Source organism: Notothenia rossii, assembly GCF_949606895.1.
Source record: "Notothenia rossii genome assembly, chromosome: 4".
Lineage (NCBI taxonomy): Eukaryota > Metazoa > Chordata > Actinopteri > Perciformes > Nototheniidae > Notothenia > Notothenia rossii.
Genome location: NC_136902.1, coordinates 64,934,163 through 64,958,607, shown reverse-complemented (window position 1 = coordinate 64,958,607; position 24,445 = coordinate 64,934,163). Strand labels below are relative to the sequence as shown.

At 41.0% G+C, this 24,445-nt stretch overlaps 2 protein-coding genes across 4 annotated transcripts in view; one reads left to right on the top strand and one right to left on the bottom strand.

The window, feature by feature from the left end:
* tnfaip1 (tumor necrosis factor, alpha-induced protein 1 (endothelial)) overlaps window positions 1–24,445 on the top strand; it is a 77,268-nt gene that overhangs the window by 8,090 nt on the left and 44,733 nt on the right. Inside the window, exon 1 of one of the 3 annotated variants that reach the window (XM_079677763.1) lies at window positions 22,176–22,366. The exons of 1 other annotated variant lie outside the window; for it this stretch is intronic. The gene's annotated coding sequence lies outside the window, so the exon portion shown is untranslated. Of the gene's footprint in view, window positions 1–22,175; window positions 22,367–24,445 lie in introns of those variants that run through there. One more of the 3 variants, XM_079677761.1, reaches the window with a different exon arrangement.
* ift20 (intraflagellar transport 20 homolog (Chlamydomonas)) lies at window positions 8,371–21,783 on the bottom strand. The gene is made up of 5 exons (XM_079677765.1): window positions 21,637–21,783; window positions 19,475–19,612; window positions 18,220–18,305; window positions 17,263–17,366; window positions 8,371–9,058 (listed from the first exon to the last, which is right to left on the bottom strand). The coding sequence occupies exons 2-5, from the start codon at window positions 19,599–19,601 to the stop codon at window positions 8,977–8,979; spliced, it is 399 nt and encodes a 132-aa protein (XP_079533891.1). The 5' UTR covers window positions 19,602–19,612; window positions 21,637–21,783; the 3' UTR covers window positions 8,371–8,976.

Below are 24,445 nucleotides of genomic sequence, written 5' to 3'. Positions count from 1 at the left end.
AAATAGATATTTTAAAGTCTGGGATGTATATGCCAACTCCAACACGCTCTTCCTTGTTCTTAGAGCCATCTGTATAAATGTGTATGTAATTGTAGTACTTTTCGTTCAGATACATACTTGTTTTAATTCCCACTTCATTTATTTGCCACTCTTTTTTCCTTTCTACAATACTCATATCTATTTTAGCTTCTGGGAACAGCCATGGGGGAACACTGCTAAATGGGGTTGCTTTGGCAAACGTGATATTCTCCACTCCATATGCCCTCGTTCTTTCCTTACTCGTCCAGCCAAACCCACGTCCCTGGAATTTTGCATATTCCCAGCAATCCTGTAATATTCTTTTTGGAATATTTTCTTCTCCACTACCTTGTAGTCTGACCCAGTATGACAGAGCAAGTTTCTCTCTTCTGATCTCCAGAGGTGTCTCTCCTGCTTCTATCAGCGCTGCATTAATAGGGGATGACTTTATTGCTCCAATACACAGCCGCAATGCTTTATATTGTATTCTATCAATTTTAAAAAGCGATGTTTTTGCTGCTGCTCCATATACTATACAACCATAGTCTATTGTGGACCTCATAATTGATCTGTAAATGTCTATTAATGCTTGTTTATCTGCGCCCCAGTTGCATCCAGCTACAGCTCGCAATAAATTTAATACTTTTTTTGCATTTTGTTTCCACTTGATTAATATGCATTTTCCATGTGTATTTGCTATCAAACCACAGTCCTAGGTATTTGAACTCATTCACCGTTGTCATTGGACGCTCATATAGTGTTAGCTGTTGGCCATCAATCTTGCGTTTGTTTGTAAATACCATGTAGCATGACTTGCTTTCTGACATTTTGAATCCCCAGTTATATGACCACCTCTCCACTTTTGTAATCGCTCTAGCTATATTCTCCATTACGTATGGGGCATTTCTTCCCCTCATCCAAATAGCCCCATCATCTGCGTACAGAGCCGATTGTATGCATGTGTCTAAGCATGTAAATATATCATTAATCATGATGTTAAATAATATTGGACTGACTGCACTCCCTTGGGGAATACCATTTTCTATTTCAAAATAGTTGGAAATATCTGCTCCAACCTTTACTCTAAATGTCCTGTCTGTTAAAAAGGCCCTTACCCAATTGTACATTCTCCCTCCAATACCCATTCTACCCAATTTGATCAGTAACCCATCCCTCCACATAGAGTCATACGCCTTTTCAATGTCAAAGTACACTATTGCCATTATCTCTTTCATTTTCAATGTTTTTTCCACATCGTTACTCACTCTTACTAGCGCATCTATTGTGGAACGCCCTTTACGAAATCCGCTCTGAAAACTACTCAGCAGCCCTTTCTGTTCCAGTACATGTGAGAGCCTACGGAAAATGATCTTTTCCATCCATTTACATAGGTGTGATGTAAGAGCTATTGGTCTGTAGTTACTAGGGTTAGCTGTATCTTTCCCTGGCTTATTGAATGGTAGCACGATTGCTGTTTTCCACACACTTGGCATATCTCCTTCTCTCCAGATTTTATTGAAAAGACTCAACACCATTTTCCTAGTTTCCAAAGGTAATTGTCTAAACATAGCATAGCATAGCTGGTCTTGTCCTGGGGCTGTATATCCTGTACCTTGTAAGGCTATTTTGAGTTCTGACATTGTAAATTCCACATCCAGAGCCGACCTATTATCCTGTCTCTTCTCCTTCACGTTTTCATTCTCTGCTAGTAACTGCTGTTTTTGCTGCCTATGAATATCACTGAGATGCTCCCCACTATGTACTGCCGCAAGTGTCCTTCCTAACATATCTGCCTTCTCTTTATCTGTCACTGCCAGCCTCTCCCCATCCACCAAGGCTGGAATTTTAATGGATTTCCTTTTCCCACTCATCCGCTTAAACATGGACCAGACATCACCCAATTTAACTCCTCTGCCAATGGTAGAACAACATTCTCTCCATGTTATCTTTTTTGTATATTTAATTGTCCTTGGAGCAGCTGCCCTTTTCCTTTGAAACTCTATAACATTATTTTGCGTCATGTTTTTCTTTAATTCTCTAAATGCATTATTTCGCTCTTTAATAGCCCTGCTGCATTCCTCATTCCACCATGGCACCACTTTCTTCCTACCCTTGATTGTTGTTTTGGGTATACTGTTCTCTGCTGCATTCAGTATATGTTGCGTTATTTGGCTTGTAATGACCTCTATGCTTCCCTCTGATGTTATCAGCTGTACCGACTCCTCACACCATATCCTACATTTCCCCCAATCAGCTTTAGCAAAGCACCACCTGGTTATTACACCTCCTTCCTGCATATTACATTAGTATTCATTTTAGTAAGCACTGGATAATGGTCACTTCCTACAGTGGAGCTATTCAAAACAAACCATTCGCATGTATGAACCAAACAGTTTGACACTAATGTCAGATCCAGGCATGAGACTTTCCCCCTGTGTACATCTACTCTTGTGCCAAGTCCATCATTAAGGCATACTAGTGTTCTTTCCTCCAGCATTTCTTCCACTATATTTCCGTTACTATCTGTATGGTTGCTGCCCCATAGACTGTTGTGTGCATTGAAATCACCACACCAAACTTCCTTCCTATGTTTATTGCCTGCTATTTCTTTAAATATATCAGTGGTTAGATTTTTACATGGGTTGTATAAATTGATTATCCTAATGTTATCTTGTTTCCTAGGGTTGCAAATTTCCACTATAATACACTCTATATCATCAGGAGATTGCACCTCCCTATATGTCACACCATCTTTGAGAAACGTGGCACACCCTCCACCATTTTGACTATTAGCTCTATCATGCCTTATACAGCTAAATCCTGGAATGACAAAGTCTAATTGAGGTCGTAACCAGGTTTCTTGCACACATATTACCTCAGGGACCACCTCTAACTCATATATATATTTCTTGAGTTCTTGACCATTAGCTATGAGGCTTCTTGCATTCCACTGTAATATGTGCAGAACCATGATTAAGGATCTAACCCTCATCCTGATTTTCATTTCCCCCAGCTCCATTTATAGCTAACATTGCATGTATCTGATCTGCTTTAATATCTTTTATGTCTAGGAATTTTCCAGCTGCCTCCACAATGGCTTTGATTCTATCACTTTTCTTTTTTAACTGTAATGCAACGTTTACAGTATGGCATATGAATACCAAATTCACCTTTTTCACTCCTAGAGCATCATCATCCTCTTTACTCTTGGTGGCGCTGTGGGGTTGGATTTGAAGATTACTTTTTGGTGTGTTCCTGCCATTTTGTATTGTAATGCTCTGCTCCATTCCACTAGGGGTCTTATTGATTGTTATTGTTCCCCTTACTTTCTTTATTGCTTCTGCGTATGAAACTTTGTTTGTAATCTTAACCCTCTGCACCTCTCTGGCCTCTCTCTGCACTTCACATCCTCCAAACGCAGCACTGTGATCTCCTCCGCAGTTACAACATTTAACCTTTGCATCCTTTTCACATGTTTTCCTCCGTATCTCGCACATTTTAGCTGCCCTTTACACTGCTGCGCTGTGTGCCCCATTCGTTGACATGCGTAACACCTGAGAGGTTTGGGAATGTACTCCCTAACAATGAAGTTCAAATATCCCATTTGTACTGCCTTAGGTAATGTTCTCTCAAACTGAATGAGAACTGATAATGTTTCTTTGAATGTGCCATCCCGTTTGCTTTTAAGCCTTGTGACTTCCACTACTTTGCCTCCTTTTAATTCACTTTTAATATCTTCCGCTGACATGTCCAATGGTACTCCTGAAATTACTCCTCTCAGTTTTGCCATTGCTCCTGGTACATGCGCCTTCATTTTCTCCCCATTCAGTGAGTTCATTCCCATAACCTTTTCCTGCTGCTGTTTGTTATTGGCATGTATCAAAACCCGCTTGTTGTTCATGAATTTAGCAAATTTAATTTTTCCAATCTCTTTTTCAATTGCTTTGGTAAGTTTAATCGGGTGGTAATGCCCACCATCCTGATTGAATTCTATTACAACTTTCCACTCGTGTTCTAGTTCTTTATCCAACATTGCTTGGCTGACACTTGACTGATTTTAGATTTGTTGCTTTGATTAGCCTTGTCTGCTTCACCCGACCAATCCGACCAACTTCTAGCTCTTTCTGAACTATCTGTTTCTCTCAAAGATATTTTCTTCCTCGCAGCTTTGGATATCATCCAGTCCATATCGTCTCTTTGGCTACCATCTGAGCTGGTTGACATGATGAAACACTCAATGTACAGTTTATGCAAATCCGCCCAAAAATAACAGTCCAAGGCTACCGTTTCTGTATGTATCCGAGTTCTCCGATTCTCTCTGAGCTTTCTGTCACGCGTCTCCAACCTCACTTCCCTGAAGCGCTGCTAGTATTTGCTGCTAACTTCCGGGAACTATTGAGAGGCTCTACCACGACCGGAACAGAGATGACGCAATTCTGACCCTTCCCAATCAGCGATCGGGGGCGTTCAATCCCCAGCTAAACCTATCCCTTCGTCTCTATTCCTACAATCCAATCATAGCGCATTTTCAAACAGGCGAAGTACATCCTCTTCCGGGGACTTCATTTCGAAAAACGTATGTATTGAAGTCAATGGAGAGACAAAACGTATCTTTCGATCCCGTTTGAATTGTGCTACGAATTACACATATGATGTTTGTCAATCTTAAAAAAAAATTTCCATGTAAAAAAAAGTCTCAGTTTGTCGTAAAACTGTTGAAATATAAGACTATGAAAAATACGCAACTAGAAAGACTACAAATCCCAGAATCCTGGTCCTGCATGCCATGGCTCCGGTCCGCTGGTTCTTACGGAACCGACTAACGGCCCGTCCACACTGGTTATGGCTAGAAAGGATCCGTCTTGTGTAAATATGACGTCACGCTCTCGTTGTAACTCTCGTTGGAGTGGCTCGGAAACACACCTACAGCAGTAACATGCAACATACACATTAATGCAGCAGTAATATTAATAGAGAAACACCAGACATAATAGTAAAACACTGAAAGGGAACATTGTATTGCACCAGCTATCTTGGGACTTTTACTGCGACAACGTTGACTTGCCTGTGAATAAAAAATAAACCATAGTGTTGGTGATCTAGAGTGTTGTCATTCTTCTTTGAACAGCAAGACCGCTAACACCCTATTTCAACAATCACACTCCCTGCCATTGACATAATTAATAGATGGTTTAGCTTCTCACCATCATTTGCTGTGGCCCACTGATGTTAACGATCGTAACTGAAAGGCTGCCTGCCAAACGTAAACATTCAGCCACGTTACTTGCAAACTATCGCGAGAGTTTTACACTAGACGGATCCTTTCTAGTCATAACCGTCCACACCACAGCTTCAAAAAAAGCTTGCCGGCGGGCGTGTCTGAAGCTCGACCAACAACCAATCACATGAATCTCTCGCCCCTGACACACAAGCAGCGGTTTGATTGGCTAGAGCTTGTACTGGCATATGATTTGATTGGCTGACGCTTCCACCGAAAGCTTCAAAAGTTGAACGTTCAACTTTTGCACTTATTTTTGCACCGCGGAACGTTTCTCACTGGATGAGTTTCAGGGGTACCGATTATACTGGAGCACCAACTAACGTTCATGACTTCAAACAACAACAAACCACAGTGAACAATAGTCAAACATGAACGAACAAGCTGATGAGACCGCTTTGATTGGCCCCGTGGATGGGACATTTTGTTTTAAAAAACGGACGGATGGAAGCATCGATAAGAGCATGGTTGTTTGCAAATTATGCAAAAAGGAATTTGCATATCACCGCAGCACATCAAGCCTCAAGTATCACCTCAATGCAAAACCTATAGCAGCTAGCGTGGAAGCTAACGTGGACGTTAGCCCGACTCGGAGTACAAGGACCCACACCCAATTCGCGTTGATCAAACAGTGGCCTATGCAACAGAGAGATTTTATTTTTCATCCGGATATTGGAAGAATAGGAGGGATTGAGGTCAATCACTGGCACTTTTTTATTTTATTTTAAATGGTACATTACACTTTATGTTGAACTATTTATTATGTTGTTGGTGCAACTGGCACTTTATGTTGAACTGTTTATTGTTTTGGCCAAGGTTATTGAGAGAGTTGGACTGAAATTGATTAGATTTTTTAAATCAACTTTTGGTAAATCAACAGTCTTTTATGGCCTCTGAAGCAACAGAGAGATGTTTTCTAATAGTCAGGGTTTCCAATGTTCTGAATGTACTTGAAAGTATTGTGTTATACTTAAAAAACAAAGTGTTATAGTTTACAGAAGGTCTACCTACCTATAGGCTACCTGAATCTCTGAAATGTACTATATTACTAAATATGCTATTGCTACACTTTATGGCAAAAATTGCACTTTTCTGTTGGTCTTGGTTAAGAACCACCTTGAAAAAAATAAACAATGTTTTGTTGCTTAAGCTTATGTATTCAGTCATTATTCAATGGTATACTAGAATCCATGTGAAAAAAATTGCTTCTCACTGTTCTCAGATCAAATATTTATATTAGGGCCGGGACTCGATTAAAAAAATTAATCTAATTAATTACAGGCTTTGTAATTAATTAATCGCAATTAATTGCATTTTTAATCACATTTAAATATTTACCCTGAGAACAGTGAGAAGCAATTTTTTTCACATGGATTTTAGTATACCATTGAATAATGACTGAATACATAAGCTTAAGCAACAAAACATTGTTTATTTTTTTCAAGGTGTTACTTAACCAAGACCAACAGAAAAGTGAAATTTTTGCCATAAAGTGTAGCAATAGCATATTTAGGAATATAGTACATTTCAGAGATTCAGGTAGCCTATAGGTAGGTAGACCTTCTGTAAACTATAACACTTTGTTTTTTAAGTAAAACACAATACTTTCAAGTACATTCAGAACATTGGAAATCCTGACTATTAGAAAACATCTCTCTGATGCTTCAGAGGCCATAACAGACTTTGTTGATTTACCAACAGTTGATTTAAAAAATCTAATACATTTTAGTCCAACTCTCTCAATAACCTTGGCCAAAACAATAAACAGTTCAACATAAAGTGCCAGTTGCACCAACAACATAATAAATAGTTCAACATAAAGTGTACCATTTAAAATAAAATAAAAAAGTGCCAGTGATTGACCTCAATCCCTCCTATTCTTCCGATATCCTGATGAAAAATAAAATCTCTCTGTTGCATAGGCCACTGTTTGATCAACGCGAATTGGGTGTGGGTCCTTGTACTCCGAGTCGGGCTAACGTCCACGCTAGCTTCCACGCTAGCTGCTATAGGTTTTGCATTGAGGTGATACTTGAGGCTTGATGTACTGCAGTGATATGCAAATTCCTTTTTGCATAATTTGCAAACAACCGTGCTCTTATCGATGCTTCCATCCGTCCGTTTTTTAAAACAAAATGTCCCATCCACGGGGCCAACCAAAGCGGTCTCATCAGCTTCTTCGTTCACGTTTGACTATTGTTCACTGTGGTTTGTTGTTGTTTGAAGTCATGAACGTTAGTATGTGCTCCAGCATAATCGGTATCCCTGAAACTCATCCAGTGAGAAACGTTCCGCGGTGCAAAAATAAGTGCGATTAAAATGCGTTAATTTTTGTGTAATTCATTCATCTTAATTAACGCGTTAAAGTCCCGGCCCTAATTTATATGTGATTAAAAATGCGATTAATTGCGGTTAATTAATTACAAAGCCTGCAATTAATTAGATTAATTTTTTTAATCGAGTCCCGGCCCTAGTGATTATTATTCATGCTATACTGATATAGGGCTAAGTAAACAATCAATCATGCAAATCAACCCGTAGTGGTTCAATATATGTATTCAGACAATGTGAGTAGAAATACAGGAATTCTGCTCCCATCTAAGCCCAACGTTGCAATATTAAAACATAACACAAACATTTGAAAACTCTTTCATTTCTGCTCCATAGGCTCCCTACAACATCTGAAAGGTCAAACAAAAAAGAACTGTTTTTCTATATTTGGGCTTTACAGGGTTAAGATGCAGTAACTAAGTGAAGAAACAAGAATAAATGAAAACTGGCAGATTAAAATAATTACTGAGCAATACAACCACGCTGGAGGGAGTTGCAGTCAGTAAATTGAAAGTAACTGTTGCAGCAGATTTTCTTGTAATGTCGTCATAAACAGAACCATTCTACACAGAACGTGAGATGATAAACTATCTGATAAAGATGGTGTGATGCGAACAATAAACAAAAAAAAGATGGTACTTTAACTTCATATTTGTTCTACTTTAAACCTGCTTTTTTAGTTGTTCTCAATTCTGAAAACTTTGACCTAAGTCTCATTAAAGAGAATCCAACTGTGCAAAAAAAAGGATATCAACTCATTTTATTGAAACAAAACATAATAGCCAGACCCTAAGATGTACGTGTTGACAGCACAAATGATATAATACAGTATTTATTCAAGTATAACCCTTCGTCATTTAATTGAATACATGAAAGACACACATAGAAATTAAGAATTAGAAAAAGAGGACGATGTATTCCTCATGTGCTGTGCCCATGACTGGCTGTACCAGAAGAAAGAAATCACAAAACACAATATGAAATTAAACATATTTACAGATACATGCACATGCCATATTTAAATTGATACAAAAATTAGTTCATTTAGATATATAGAATAATTCTTCAATATAAATTATTTTTCTTTGTATAAATAGCTCCGTGTCCTTTCATGTTGGTTTGAGATGCCGAGACATTTGGTGTGAACACTTACCGCTCCAATAAATATTCAAGCTTACATCATCACACCTGCTTCACACATGCATGTCAGGGAGGAGGAGATGTTTCAGAGTGCTGTTGGAGCTTTGGGATTGCTTCAGAAAAACAGTTGCAGCAGAGTTATTCTCTGAAGGGGGCACCATCACCAAGAGATAACCAGACAGGCACTGTGGAAACGTGGAGTCACATGGTCACTTCTGCAGGATGAACTGGTCGATGAACTCGTTCTGCTCCGACTCCACTTTGGACAGAGCTTCATACTCGATACGATATCTGAAACACAACAGAAAATTCTCTTGAACCAAATGAAAAAATCTGTTTATTTCTTTGCGTGTTTAATGTTAAAAAACCCTGATGCAGAAAAACTCTTCTAATGAGTTTTTTTCCCAAAGGTAGTTTTATGAAGTTCAAAAAGTCACAAGATGTCTTAACAGATGTTCAATATGAATATATTGCTGATGCCTATAATGTACTCAGCAGGGTATTCATATATTAACAGCACTTTTTTATAGTAAATGAAAATAAAAAACTAACGTTTGGCTTTAAACAAACTAAGTAACCATCGCCTGACTTCACATCCACACCGCTAAGCTAAAGGCGGCTAATGTTTGGCGTGATGACGGTTAGATGTTTAACCATTATTAATGTCCAAGGGGGAAACTCGATTTTCTTCGTATTTTCTCCTTTATTTTTGTAATGTTTTGATCATCGTGACTTTAACCGGCGACCCTTCAGTTCCCAAGCAAAAGCTTTTTTTACAGTCTGACCTACTGCCGCCCCTAGAAGTCTTAATTTAGCACAGCAGTTTTTAAGACAAATAGAAGCTGTAGGAGCCATATGTTAAAATGTATATTTGAATATTATAATCCTTTGTTATCAGTGCTATCATGTCATTTATTTGAACCAGCCGCGTGAAATTGACGGCATAGACGACCGCAGCTGTACGTGATTACGAGACGTTATAGCCAACGGCAGCTGCTGGTGATTGGGGTGTGAGAAGGAGAAAGAAGCACCGAGCAACATAGTTTTTTGACCTGAGAGAATATGTGTTTGTATTTGATACCTTTTTGTGTAAGTAAAAAACAAACTATCCTGAGACGTATTTTGTCCGAGTCAAGCTTATTTGCTATCTGTGAGCCGAATTTTGGATTACTGGAACTACATTTGTCAAAAAACTACGCTCTGGAGAAGCCGAGCTATGAAGGAGGGATTCCAGTGACGGCGTCGCATGAAAGGTGAAGACAAAGACTGCTCTTCCACACACGGAGATCGGCACATTAAGTGGGACATCCGAGGCACAAAGATGGTGAAGTGGCCTGTTGTTACATTAATGTTTGAAGACGGATGGGAGATCGCTACTCTCCGACAGAAGAGGCAGTCTGAATGGATCAGCTGATTCCAACTACCAGCTGATTACCTTTTGCTTTTCGTTTGTAAAAGACATTTAACTAAGTTGTTTTTTAAGGAAGACAGTGCAACAAAGACATTTTCTATAAAAACGAAGCGTTTATTGTTGGACACCTTTAGTTGAGTTTAAGCACTGTAGTAAATTTAATTTGAAAGAGCCATGGAAGAACTAACCGAAAGGAGCCACAAGAGGGAGCCGAAGCCCACGGAAAAGGCCAAAGAGGAGAGGCTCCACAGGCTAAATGGATTAAGGAGAGCGAAGGTGGGCCAGCTCACCAAGAAGGTTAATGAGCTGAAACGTCTTAAAGAAAATGATAGCAATGTGGATAAAGTGGAAGAAGAAATTCTGAATGACTTTGCTAAATTATATGGAGAGCTTAATGACATTAACAAGGAGTATGTAACTCTCTTACCTGAAGAGGAGGCGTCTGAAGACCAGCAACACTGGTTTAATCCCAAGTCAGCAAACATTGAACAGTTTGTACGCATAACTGAAAAATGGATTAAAGGAGTACGCGAAGGCACAAAAGAGGACCGTGAAGAGGAAGCCTGCTCGATTGAAGTAGATTATATCAGGCCTGAAGACAGCGCCTCCAGAGCCAGTAACCATACAGTGGCTTCCTCTACCGTTTCTTCTGCGCGCAGGAGGGCGGAGGCTGAAAAGGCAGTACTGCTAGCTCGAGCAGCATCCTTAAAGAAGAAGCAGGCTCTTGAGGAAGAAGAAGCCTCTCTAATACAGCAGCAAGCAAAGCAGCTCCAGCAGCAAGCAAAGCAGCTCCAGCAGCTCAAAGCTCAAAGAGAACAATTAGAGTTGGAGGCAGTTGTAGCTGAATGTGATGCAAAGTTAAAGGTGCTTGACGGGTATGAAGACCAGCAGGATGGTATGAGCAGCTACCTCAAACGCAGCCAACGTCATGGCAAGTCAGAGACATCTGGCACCGGATCCAGAACAGCTTCAAAACCAGCTAAATATGGTGAGAAACTTGCCTCAGCACACCTACTAAAAGGAACTGTCAAACCACGCCCAACAGAGTCAAGCATGTGGATGGACAAGCAGGATGGAGCTTCTGATGCAGCACACGGACCGGGCCCCAGAGAAGGTCACCGTAGAGGGGAGGAGAGGGACAGCTACGACGTGATGCAGCATCAAAGTCAGATTACTGAGATGCTAGTAAGGCAGCATAACCTGTCTTATCTCCCTAAACGAGACTTGCCTGTGTTCGAGGGAGACCCTGCTCACCTACAAGTCCTTTATAAGAGCCTTCAACCATGTCATCGACAGCAAGGTAGAGAGCAGCAGCGATAAATTGTACTACTTGGAACAGTTCACCGGAGGGGAACCTCAAGAGCTTTTCCGCAGTTGTGAGCACATAGCACCACAGAGAGGCTACAAAGAAGCCAGGGCTCTACTCCAGAAACATTATGGTGATGAACTTAAAATTGCTACCGCCTATATGGATAAAGCTCTAAAGTGGCCACAGATCAGATCTGAAGACGGAAAAGCTCTGAATACCTATGCCCTTTTCCTGATTACGTGCCGTAATGCCATGGAGGACATAGAGTATATGGACGAAATGAACAACCCAACTAACATGAGAGTCGTCGCCTCTAAGCTCCCATACAAAGTGAAAGAAAGATGGAAGAGTGCTGCTTTCGAGGTTCAAGAGAAAAAGGGACGAAGAGCAAGGTTTATAGACCTAGTGACCTATATATACAGACAATCAAAAATGGCTAACGGCCCCCTCTTTGGAAGCATGCATGACACCAGGACAACTACGGAGGGAAAAGTCAAAGCTAAGGCCACGGACTCTAAAGCTTGGAAGTCAGGCTGGCAAAGGGGAAGCAGTTTTGCCACAGCTGTCGCTCCAATGAGTGAAGAGAAAACACCGCCCTCAAACTTAAAGTACAGCCCCTCAGCCGCAAAGCCTGTCAATGCTTTTAAAAAACCCTGTTTTTTCTGCCATAGAGACCACACACTCGATTCCTGCAGAATCATCAAAGAGCAACAACCGAAAGACAGGATTGAGTTTCTGAAAGCTAAAGGCCTCTGTTTTGGATGTCTTACACAGGGGCACCTTAGTAGAAACTGCAATAAAAGGATGACCTGTCAAGTCTGCTCCCTAAGACACCCAGGAATTTTGCATGTTGAGAAGGACAGTGCTACATTTAGAAAGCCAGATGAGAACATCTCAAATGGTCTCGTGTCACTGACGCAGGAAACATGTGGATACACTGGGGCCGGAGAATGTGTACTGGCTATAGTACCGGTAAAACTCAAGTCCAGTAAAAGTGAGAAGGTGGTGGAGAAGTATGCCTTCATGGACCCAGGAACTACGGCGACTTTCTGCACTAAATCACTGAAGACACAGCTGAACGTTCGAGGCAAGAAAACTACGATCCTACTCCGAACTATGGGTCAGGAGAAGCCAGCCCAAAGTTGTATCTTGTCGGACCTGGAAGTGTGTGGACTTGAAGAAAGGAAGTACATTGAACTCCCTAAGGTCTTTACATGGAAAGATATACCGGTCAAGAAAGGAAACATCCCCCTGCAACGAAGACCTAAAGAAGTGGCCATATCTGAAGGAGGTGAAAATCCCAAAGATAAAAGGAGAAGTCACCATGCTTATAGGAACCAATACCCCTAAAGCTTTGGAGCCAGGTGATAAACAGCATCGGACACGGGCCCTATGCAGTTAAGACTGCCCTTGGATGGGTAGTGAATGGGCCGAAGAAGACAGATGATGGCAGCAAGGCAGCGGATGGAGTTGTGAGCCACATTACAGCCAACCACATCTCCATAGCTACCATAGAGGAACTGTTGATCAAGCAATATAACACAGACTTCTCATAACTCAGCTGTGAAGACAAAGATGAGATGTCCCAGGAGGATCATCAGTTCATGCGGTCAGTGGTAAAATCTGCAGAGTTAAGGGATGGGTACTAATGCATTGGCTTACCACTGCGAAACGAGACAGCTAAAATGCCAGACAACCGCTGCATGGCAGAGCAACGTGCCGCAAGTCTCCAAAGAAAGCTCAGCAGAAACCCGGACCTGTACAAAGATTACAAGGACTTCATGACGGGTATAATTGGAAAAGGCTACGCTGTCAAAATTCCCATAGAACAGTTAAGCCGAGAAGATGGACGTGTGTGGTACATACCTCATCACGGTCTCTACCACCCAAAGAAAAACAAGATAAGAGTAGTGTTCGACTGCACCTCCACATATCAAGGAACCTCACTTAACGATCAGCTACTACAAGGACCTGACCTCACAAACTCCCTTGTTGGTGTCCTTCTGAGGTTCAGAGAAGAGCCTATTGCTTTGATGGCCGACATTGAGGCGATTTTCTACCAGGTCAAAGTCCCTGACCAAGATGCTGATCTTCTGCGTTTCCTATGGTGGCAGGATGGTGATCTGAATAAACCGATGGAAGACTACCGAATGACAGTGCACCTGTTCGGGGCTACATCGTCTCCCAGCTGTGCATCATATGCACTAAGAAGAACAGCACAAGATGGAGGAGGCAAAACAACACCCGAGGTGGTGGAAACGGTTCTCAGAAACTTTTATGTGGATGACTGTTTAAAGTCTGTGGATTCAGAAGATCATGCTGTTGCTTTGGCCAGGGACCTCAGACATCTGTGCGCCAGTGGAGGCTTCAGGCTGACAAAGTGGGTCAGCAACAGTAGGGCCGTCCTGTCGTCCATCCCTAAAGAAGACAGAACAACGGAAGTCAAAGATCTTGACCTGAACCATAAGCAGCTTCCTATGGAAAGAGCCCTTGGTACTCAGCGGTGCACTGAATCAGACACCTTCAGGTTCAATGTGCAACCACAGGACAAACCAGCTACAAGACGAGGAATCCTGTCCATCGTTAGCTCCATCTACGACCCCCTCGGGTTCCTGGCCCCATTGGTACTGCCAGCGAAGCTCCTTCTGAGAGACCTTTGCAGGGAAAAGAGAGGTTGGGATGAGAAGATAGACAGTGGGCAGGCCCAGAAATGGATGAAGTGGTTGGCCGACCTTGAGCAGCTGTCAAAGTTTTATGTGCAGAGATGCGTCAAACCGGCAGAGGTTGAACCCATGAAGATGGCACAGCTCCACCATTTTTCTGATGCCAGCATGGATGCATATGGAACAGCTACCTACATCGTGCAGACAAACAACCAAGGCAAAAGAAAGGTTTCCTTGCTGATCGGAAAGTCCAGAGTCGCTCCACTGAAACAAATCACCATTCCGAGAATGGAGTTGACAGCAGCAGTCGTCGCCGTCAAGGTCGACAAGATGCTAAGAAGAGAGCTTCAGGTTAAGCTGGAGCAATCTATCTTCTGGACAGACAGTACTACTGTACTGAAATATATTGAGAACGAAACGTCTTGCTTTAAAACTTTTGTCGCAAACAGGATCTCAATCATTCGTGAGGCTACTACACCAAGCCAATGGAGATATGTGAACACCTCTGTGAACCCTGCGGATCAAGCTTCAAGAGGTCTGAAAGTTGAGAGTTTTATCCAAAGTGAGAACTGGATACAAGGCCCACGTTTCCTGTGGAGAAATGAAAGTGAGTGGCCAGAAAGACCAGATCTGTCAAGCCATGTTCTGGAAGATGACGATGAGGTAAAGAAGGCACCTGCAGTCTGTCTTACAATAATAGACAAAGGAGTTGCCACAGTGAGCAAGCTCATTGATCATTATTCAAAATGGTGTAAGCTGAAGAGAGCAGTGGGATGGTTTCTCCGGATTAAAGATCTGCTGCTGCAACTCAGTGGAAAAAGGAAGGAGTTCCAAGCTGCGTGTATTAAGTCAGAAGACAACCCTGCAAATCAAGAAACCTTTCTTAATCAGCAGATGAAGAAATACAGAGCCACACTAAACAAGAATCTGCTCACCGTGGAACATTTGGAGTTAGCTGAAAAAGCGCTTGTTCGCTTCAGCCAAAGGCAGGCATATCTGGAGGAGATCAAAGCTTTGGAGAAAGGACAGACACATGTCAAGACGAGTAGTCCACTCAGCAGATTGGATCCTGTTCTGGAAGACGGCGTACTTAGAGTAGGTGGACGGCTAAACAACTCTGCTATGCCAGAGGAGGCTAAGCGCCCCCTCATCCTCTCTAAGAACCAACGTGTCACTACTCTCCTTTTGCAACACATCCACAGAGAAGTTGGACATGGAGGCAGGAATCATACACTCTCAAAGTTAAGGCAGAAGTACTGGATTCCAAAGGCTAACGCAGCAGTAAGAAGGATCATAACTGATTGTACAGTTTGCAGGAGACTACATGCCAAGGCTGGACAGCAGAAAATGGCCGACCTGCCCAAAGATCGTGTATTGCCAGATGAACCCCCCTTTACCAACGTCGGAGTAGACTACTTCGGACCCTTTGAAATTAAGCGGGGACGCAACCTGGTGAAACGGTATGGCGTGATCTTCACTTGTCTGGCAAACAGAGCAGTGCATATCGAGGTGGCTTACTCCCTTGATACCGATTCTTGCATCAATGCTCTGCGCCGCTTTATCAGCAGAAGAGGACAGGTGGCGATGATACGATCTGATAATGGCACCAATTTTGTTGGAGCAGAAAGAGAGCTACGTGAAGCCATTGAAGAGCTGACTCGGTCCAAAATACACAATGCCATGTTACACAAAGGAGTCAAGTGGATCTTCAATCCCCCAGGTGCTTCCCACCACGGAGGAGTGTGGGAAAGACAAATACGCACTGTTAGGAAAATCCTTAATTCAGTGCTCAAACAGCAAGCCATGGATGATGAGGGCCTTCAGACCGTGCTATGTGAGGTGGAGTCCATTATCAATGATCGCCCCATCACAAAGATTTCTGATGACCCCAATGACCTTGAGGCACTCACACCAAACCACTTGTTGTTACTCAAGTCTAAATCAAGCGTGCCCCCAGGGGTGTTCAGGAAGGAGGATGAGTATTCACGACGCAGATGGAAACAATCACAATATCTGGCTGACCTGTTCTGGTCAAGATGGACACGGGAATACCTACCTCTCCTACAAGAGCGCCAGAAGTGGACCACACCAAGGAGAAACTTCCAGCCAGGAGACATCATCTTAATTGTGGATGACTCAGCCCCTCGTAATTCGTGGGTGATGGGAAGAGTCCTTAAGACTATGTCAGACGCCAAAGGCGCTGTACGCAGCGTCAGCGTGAAGACCAAGACCATTGTCTTAGTGAGACCGATCACGAAGCTCTGTCTGCTTTCTCGAAGCAGTGCGATGGGTAAAGTTGCTTAATTATGTTTAGATTATATGGTCCTATTTAAGTTTATTTTTAGTAATTGGTATGCTCCCCGCCTAGCCAATTAGGGTCCGGAAATGTAGGAGCACAGCTGTTTTTAAGACAAATAGAAGCTGTAGGAGCCATATGCCGTATGTAAAATGTATATTTGAATATTATAATCCTTTGTTATTAGTGCTATCATATCATTTATTTGAACTAGCCGTGTGAAATTGACGGCATAGACGACCGCAGCTGTACGTGATTAAGAGACGTTATAGCCAACGGCAGCTGCTGGTGATTGGGGTGTGAGAAGGAGAAAGAAGCACAGAGCAACATAGTTTTTTGACCTGAGAAAATATGTGTTTGTATTTGATACCTTTTTGTGTAAGTAAAAAACAAACTATCCTGAGACGTATTTTGTCCGAGTCAAGCTTATTTGCTATCTGTGAGCCAAATTTTGGATTACTGGAACTACAGAAGCTTCAAAAGTGAATGAGTGGGATGTTTACAGACTATTATTTATTCCATCCAACAAAACTTGAAATTGTCGTAAGCTTGTATTAACCACAGCCTTATTTCAGGCATCTAACAAGAAACAATAACAAGGGTTTAAGGACTTATTCCTGCACCACTATATGTTGTATGTAGTGGGAAACCATTACCAATCACACACACACACACACACACACACACACACACACACACACACACACACACACACACACACACACACACACACACACACACACACACACACACACACACACACACACACACACACACACACACACACACACACACACACACACACACACACGTTACCTCTCAAGTTGCATCTTCTTCTCGGCTATGAGAGCCTGCAGCTGCTGCTGTTGAGCTTCTCTTTGCTTTGCCACTGACTTCAGCAGGTTTCTGGCTCCAATAGCCTAGAGGAAAAATAGATGGGCTGATCATTAATAATCTCAAAATCAATTAGAAGCACATAGTGTACAGAATACCTGAGATAACTGAGGTGGGTTTCAGGAGAGTGTAACATTACATTACATTGCATTGCATTTAGCTGACGCTTTTATCCAAAGCGACTTATAATAAGTGCGTTCGACCAACATGATACAAACTAGAAGAAAACAGAATCATATAAGTACATCAGGTTTCATAGAGCTAAAACATTTCAAGTGCTACTCAACTGGCTTTAGATAAGCCAGTCCTTTATTAGTACATAAGTGCTTTGTTAGTAATTCTATCTCTCGAAGTGGAGTCGAAAGAGATGAGTTTTCAGTCTGCGCCGGAAGATGTGCAAGCTATCTGCTATCCTGATGTCAATGGGGAGCTCATTCCACCATTTTGGAGCCAGGATAGCAAACCCACGTGTTTTTGCTGATGGGAACTTGGGTCCCCCTCGCAGTGCGGGTGCAGCGAGCTGTTTGGCTGATGCAGAGCGGAGTGCACATGCTGGGGTGTATGGTTTAACCATGTCCTGGATGTAGGAAGGGCCAGATCCATTCACAGCATGGTACGCAAGTACCATTGTCTTGAAGTGGATTCTAGCAGTTACCGGAAGCCAGTGAAGGGAGCGGAGGAGCGGCGTGGTGTGGTAACATTTTGGAAGGTTGAAGACCAGACGAGCAGCTGCATTCTGGATGAGCTGCAGAGGTCGGATTGCACATGCAGGTAGACCAGCCAGGAGGGAGTTGCAGTAGTCTAGGCGTGAGATGACGAGAGCCTGGGCCAGAACCTACATCCTCCTGGAATTTCAAAATAAGCTAATGCTAATCTTACCTTCATCTTTTCTGTCTCCGCTTCTTTTGCCAAGTCATCCACCAGCTCAATAAGACCGCCTACTATCTTCTGAAACTGGCCGATTTCTGCAAAGGAGGACACATATTTACTAGGGCTGTACCCGAATATTCGACTATTCGAATATTCGTTCGTTGGCCAACTATTCGGGTTTCAATTTAATTATTCGGATATTCGTTTTTTTTCCAAAAAAAAATCAATATTTTTTTCAAATGTATGCTATTAATAAAGGCGAATTGCCATATTCTTATAAAATATTTATACTTTTGAATTGCACTGTTAAAATGCGGAAATATATAAAATCTCAGCCTGTGCTCCTGACATCGCGTTCACTCAGTCACGAACGCAAACGGCACGCTTCACCTCGCTTCACCTCGCTTCACCTCGTTTCACCCACAAAATGCCGAAGACTTCAGCTGTGTGGGACCATTTTAAATTGGACGACGGTAAGAAGAATATGTGCCAAATATGCAATAAGAAACTGGCCTACCACGGTGGCACAACAACTCTGAAAAGTCACCTGGATGCTGTAAGTAGTAGCCTAGCTTAGCTGTTGCCAAGTTGCTATGATAAAGCTGCTTTATCCGCCGTTTAAACAGTAACGTTACACATGATAAAAACGTGCACTTACTTTGCTTTGAAAATAGTTTCAAGCAAGCAACCGCATTGTTTTTTTATATTAGTTTTTTAATTTGATCCGAATAGTGAAAATAATAGGAGTAATGTGGGAACATCTGGGGCTAAGGCAATTATTGGCATAAAGTTGAGTAGCTCAGCCTAATAATAACTTGTGTCCATAGGTGCATCCCCACGCATCCCAGCCATTAACATCCTCAACCATACAGCAGACCCTACAGTTACCCTACAGAGGACACATTTAGTTTTAATGTTTGCGAGTACTGAGACAATAAATAAATATAAATCGTAATAGTATGCTCTGTCTGCGCTTCTGCTTAACAGCGTGTCGTCAGGTGTCTCGGATTCGGAGTGTGTAATGAAACCTTTTTTTTTTAAAAAATATTTAAAAAAGAAAAATGTTTTTGAAAAATATTTTTATAAAAAAAAAATACAAATCTCTCCGCAACGAATATTCCAATATTATAATACCGAATATCCGGAGCCCGAAAAATGGTATTCGGGACAGCGCTAATATTTACACATCCTGTAGGACCTGTGTATGTTGGAAGGGAAAGAAACACACAGCATAATCAACCTTTCAAAAATATTCAGTGCTTACTGTCCACAAATTCTTTACACTCTTCCTTGAGCTCGGAGGTTTTCTGGCTGACATCAGGCTCCAGTACCCGCAGCTTGTTGAGTTCGTCAAAATAAAAGCCTGCCTCGGCTAACGGGTCTTTAGCCATGGCCACAGGGCCTGTCACAAAGGAGACATAAAGAATGAGGTTAGAAGAACGTGACAACTGAGACAGTTTAAATATGAATTGTAGGCCAGCATGTGAAACGCCCTAGTTTCTCTCTTGATCTTCGAATGTTTGAAATGACATGCTATGTTGGTATTTTCCTTTTTCCCTTAGAAAATAACTTTCTAAACAGATACAAAAACGATTTATTGCAGAAACAAAATTAATTACACATATAAAACAGTAAAAGAAGAATGAATACATTATTCAAACTCCAACTTCAAAGTGTTGTATGACAGGGGATATTACTTAGATTTAAAATTGTCTATCTATTACAAAAATGTGACCCTCTATAAGTGTTAAACCTCAACAGTGCAACTTGGCTCTAAATAATGGCTTTGTCACTTATGTATTGGGCCCCATGCAATCTTAAAAGTCTTTAGAATGAAGATGTTTTGAATTGTAGATTGTCAGGTGTTCCCTGATCCAGGTCAAAATTATCTAGGCAGGAATGTTCTGCTGTTTTAATCTGCACACATGTGAATGAAAAGCTTCCAGCTTCCTCTATTCTTACTGAACTGTTGCTTAGCGTCGTGTTATCCATGTACCCTTCATACACAATAATATCAATTTAAAGAGGACTTTCTACAACCTAAAAGCTTGAAAAGCCATTTCAAAATTAAAGAGTAATCCTCCCAACCATCGAAATAAACACTATCAAGCTTTTGTTGGAGGGGATTCCAGACTTTTGAAGGGAGGCACATTAAAAAATGTCTGTTAGATAATGTTACCTTTACAAAGAAACCAAATGAGATTGATAACAAAGTGCTGACAAGAGGTTTGCTATCCAGCAATAACAACGTGGCAATATCTATGTAGCTGTCTGTTTCTCTAAATGCTCATTTATGAATAGTTATCTCACACAATCTTATTTAAAATACCTAGATTTTACCTTTAAACTAATATATCGGTTTTTGCTGTATTGATGTGTGTGTATGGGTGTTTTTATAGATCTCAACTATACAGTGTGTGCCTTGGGGAGGATGTGCTATACTTCTCACAGTAAGACAAATCTTATTTTTGATAAACATGCCAGTGGAATTGCTCACGCACTATTTACATTCACCTACTTTCCGGATATAATAGAAATATGTTATTTTCTGTAAATGTATTGTAGAAGTGTAATAAAACAAACATTTTATATTGAATTAAATGGTAAACTTGTTAATCATATATGGTACATCCTTTCTACATAAATGAAAAATAACAAAAGTGACCACCAATTCTTTATAAAGAATACTTTAAGACTATTCAATACTAAAACAAGAGATGAACCTGTCAAATTGTATGATACAATCGTTTAAGAATAATGTACATTTATTTCTAATGTGTTGATATTTATGAAGTTTATTTGTGCCTATTTTATTTTTGTATTATCATTATTTGATGTATTTGATTATTTAGTATATTGAGTGGTTGAGTACACGGCTGAAATGCTTTTTTCTTATATTAAGATTTGAATAACAAAAAACACCATATGGCAAGGTAGCTCTCTTTATACACTTGTTGACAGTGTATGTTTGCGTGTAACCATATTCACAGAAGCTTTACGCTAAGTATTAGAGTTAAGTTGATAGGTACTGAGTTATAGTTTAACGTTAGATAACTTTGAATGTATCGCAAGTTATCTGGTTGGTATTGAACGTTAACCTCTGTTAGCTAAACGTGAATCATGTGTTTAGTTCACACAATTAAAAATATTCTGATAGAGTGGACAGAGTGTAAAATAGATAGAACGGTTAATATAATGTTAGGCGTTTCTTCCCAGTGACAATGCCTGCCTATGCCTTTAACGTTATCTACCCTAATGTAAGTTAAATCATCTCAGCTAGTTAGCTACATTTCGCTAGCCTGTTCACAAAAGCTAATTGGATAAGGGCTGAAAACCCCATACGCTAACCCCATTGAGTTCCCTAGAAAGCTGATGTTATATTATACCGCATGTATCTTATTGGGGACAGAAAACTCTTTGTTTTACCTTATTAAACCGTTATCACCGTGACCGTAGATGGCTCTGTGTTGTGCGATGTGGCATAGCAGTTCACCATTGGCTCCTCCTCGTCCTCTTCCCGCTGCCAAGGAAACCAAATGCTGCTGCTGCCAGAGTGTGTGCGTGCGTGCGTGCGTGCGTGTGTGTGTGTGTGTGTGTGTGTGTGTGTGTGTGTGTGTGTGTGTGTGTGTGTGTGTGTGTGTGTGTGTGTGTGTGTGTGTGTGTGTGTGTGTGTGTGTGTGTGTGTCATGGTGTGCATGCTTGTCGTTGGTGGTTAGCTTAACATGGTTGAATTATTGGCAGTGATCAGACAGTCACTATGTCTGGTGAACATTGTTCATTTACAATAAAAAATATGTGATCTTTTTTAACGCCAAAATGACATCTATTGCCCTTTTTACTTCATATGATTCACAGTGTGAATTAAGTGCCACCAGTACTAATGTTGTACAATTTGAAGTATTTGTAGTCACTGGCAGCAAACAGCTTGCAACACAGGTTTCTGACTGTAGAGGGCAGCGTTAGGCTTAGCGACGTAAAGCCTGCCGTAAAGTCATTCAAAGAAGAAGAAAGGGGAGCGAGTGTTTAACTTTAGTTCGAACCTTGATACAACTAACATCTTGATACTGTTGTGGATTTCCATCAAAAGGGGATAACGGTCAGGTTGATAAGCCATACGTTGTGCGGTTATCAGGACACGTAAAGACAGTAGAGATCGGTAAGTAAAGTTCGTAAACTCTTAACGTGTTGTTCCACTGCTGGATGTAGCTGGGGACGATAACGTCACGCACTCTATTGAAAATATGGCATTAAATGTGACATATTAAGAAAAATATAAACATGACGAGAATGTATGGCATTTGCTGATTATTGCTTTACTTGTTGAGGGATTCGGTGTGTGTACTTCAAAAACCAAACCGGATTTTTTACTTTTTCGATTGGCTAGTTTGTCTAGCTGTCCTGCCTTCGTATTGAAGTGTACCCACCCTATTCAACCTTAGCTAACATTAGCAAAACACACCCACGTAGGAAGTAACATGTTACATGGTTTGTTGTGTTGCATTGACATATTAAGTGGTATGAATTGACTTGACGAATTGACCAGAAGTACTTTTTTTAAGTACGTAACGTTGACATAAACAGCGTTACACGATATTAGGCCCTTTTTGAAGTTAAACAATACAACAACTAAATTAATTTGAAAGGAAGGTCAGTCTTTAACATGTCTGAATACGACCAAACAGACAGACAGCCGAGCTAACAGTGCCTTTCGTCTTGCTGTTAATCGTTGTATTACTACACTATAGAGATTTTAGTATTAGTCCTCACCGGCTAATGGGTTTAAGCCGGTGTTGCAGTATAAATTGAGTCATGACAACTGGCGACATTCTATTATTTTCGTCATAGGAATCCGGGGCGTGTACATTGAGGACCCATTGTTGACTTATCAGGAAAGAAACATCGTTTGTCGTTTACGTTCATCTTTTGCTATATCTGCCTTCCTAAGATTACTTTGCTGCACATTCAGTACTCGTATGTGAGGTTGTGGGTGAGAGGCCGATATCGTGACGCTTACAGGGAGGTATCGAACATTACAAAGTAGGCTACTGTGTGGATGCCTGTTCAAAACATTGCAAACTTCAATAAATCATTTAAATTATATATTTGTGTCCGACTTTCATTTGTTCATCGTTCTTAATGTGATGTATAGTAGCTTTGATAGCTGTCCATACCTTCAGACAGCCTAAAAGTAAAACACAAGTTGTTTATTCACATCCCGAACGCTCATCGAGATGACTGGATCAGTCATGACAACTTGTGATCAGCTCCGATTAAATTGTGATATCAATTCTGTAGCTAACCTCCAGGGAGCACGTTTATTTTATGAAATACCTGTATCCCTCTCATCACAACAAGACTCTACACTGTGTCGGAAAAACAATTACATACATGAAAATAACCTTGATGCATGGGAATTAAACACACAAACTATCTTCCGTGGCTATACTGATATGTCACAGTAACGGTAAACCACAGAAAAGTAAGTCCAGCGGGGCACAAGTTGAATACATATAATACGGTAGTTCTATTCTGCCTTTAAGCCTATACGTTTAACCCATAAGAACCCGGACCCATTTCTACTTTTGGGGAAATTAAGGGGAACGTCATTTAGACTAGACACATTTCTGACAAGTAACCCCCCCTAGTGTCAAATATCTGGGCTTTAATGGTAAAATAATTCTTATTTATAACTTAATTAACAAGGATGATGTTTTGGTTTGCATTTGTTTGAACATACTATGAATTGAAGAATAAAGCATATGTTAACTAAATATAATTGAATCAGCTAAATTAACTGACTAGACCATAATCATATTTCTAATTGTGCATATATGTCACTCCGGGTTTACTGTGAATGTTTAGGGTTAAAGTCCCGATGTGACACCATGTGTCACAGCAATATTTATGGCATTTGTTTCATATCAATTTCATCAAGAAATGTTTCCACAACAGGTTAAATGTAATCAGAATACCTTTATTCGTCCCACAGAGGGGACATTTACATTTGTTACAGCAGAAAAGAGCCGAAGACAGCTTAATGTTGAACAAATGACATGTCATGTAAGCATTTTTATTCTTAAATGGCTTGAATATTAACTTTAGCAACAAAAAACCTTTCCAAATCTAGCTAGTTCTGTCACATGTTTTAGCCTGACACATGGACATCTTGGACATGTTGTTATGGGAAGACAAAAGCAAATGACAAGGACCATGACCCCAGACTGTTCAGTGTGTG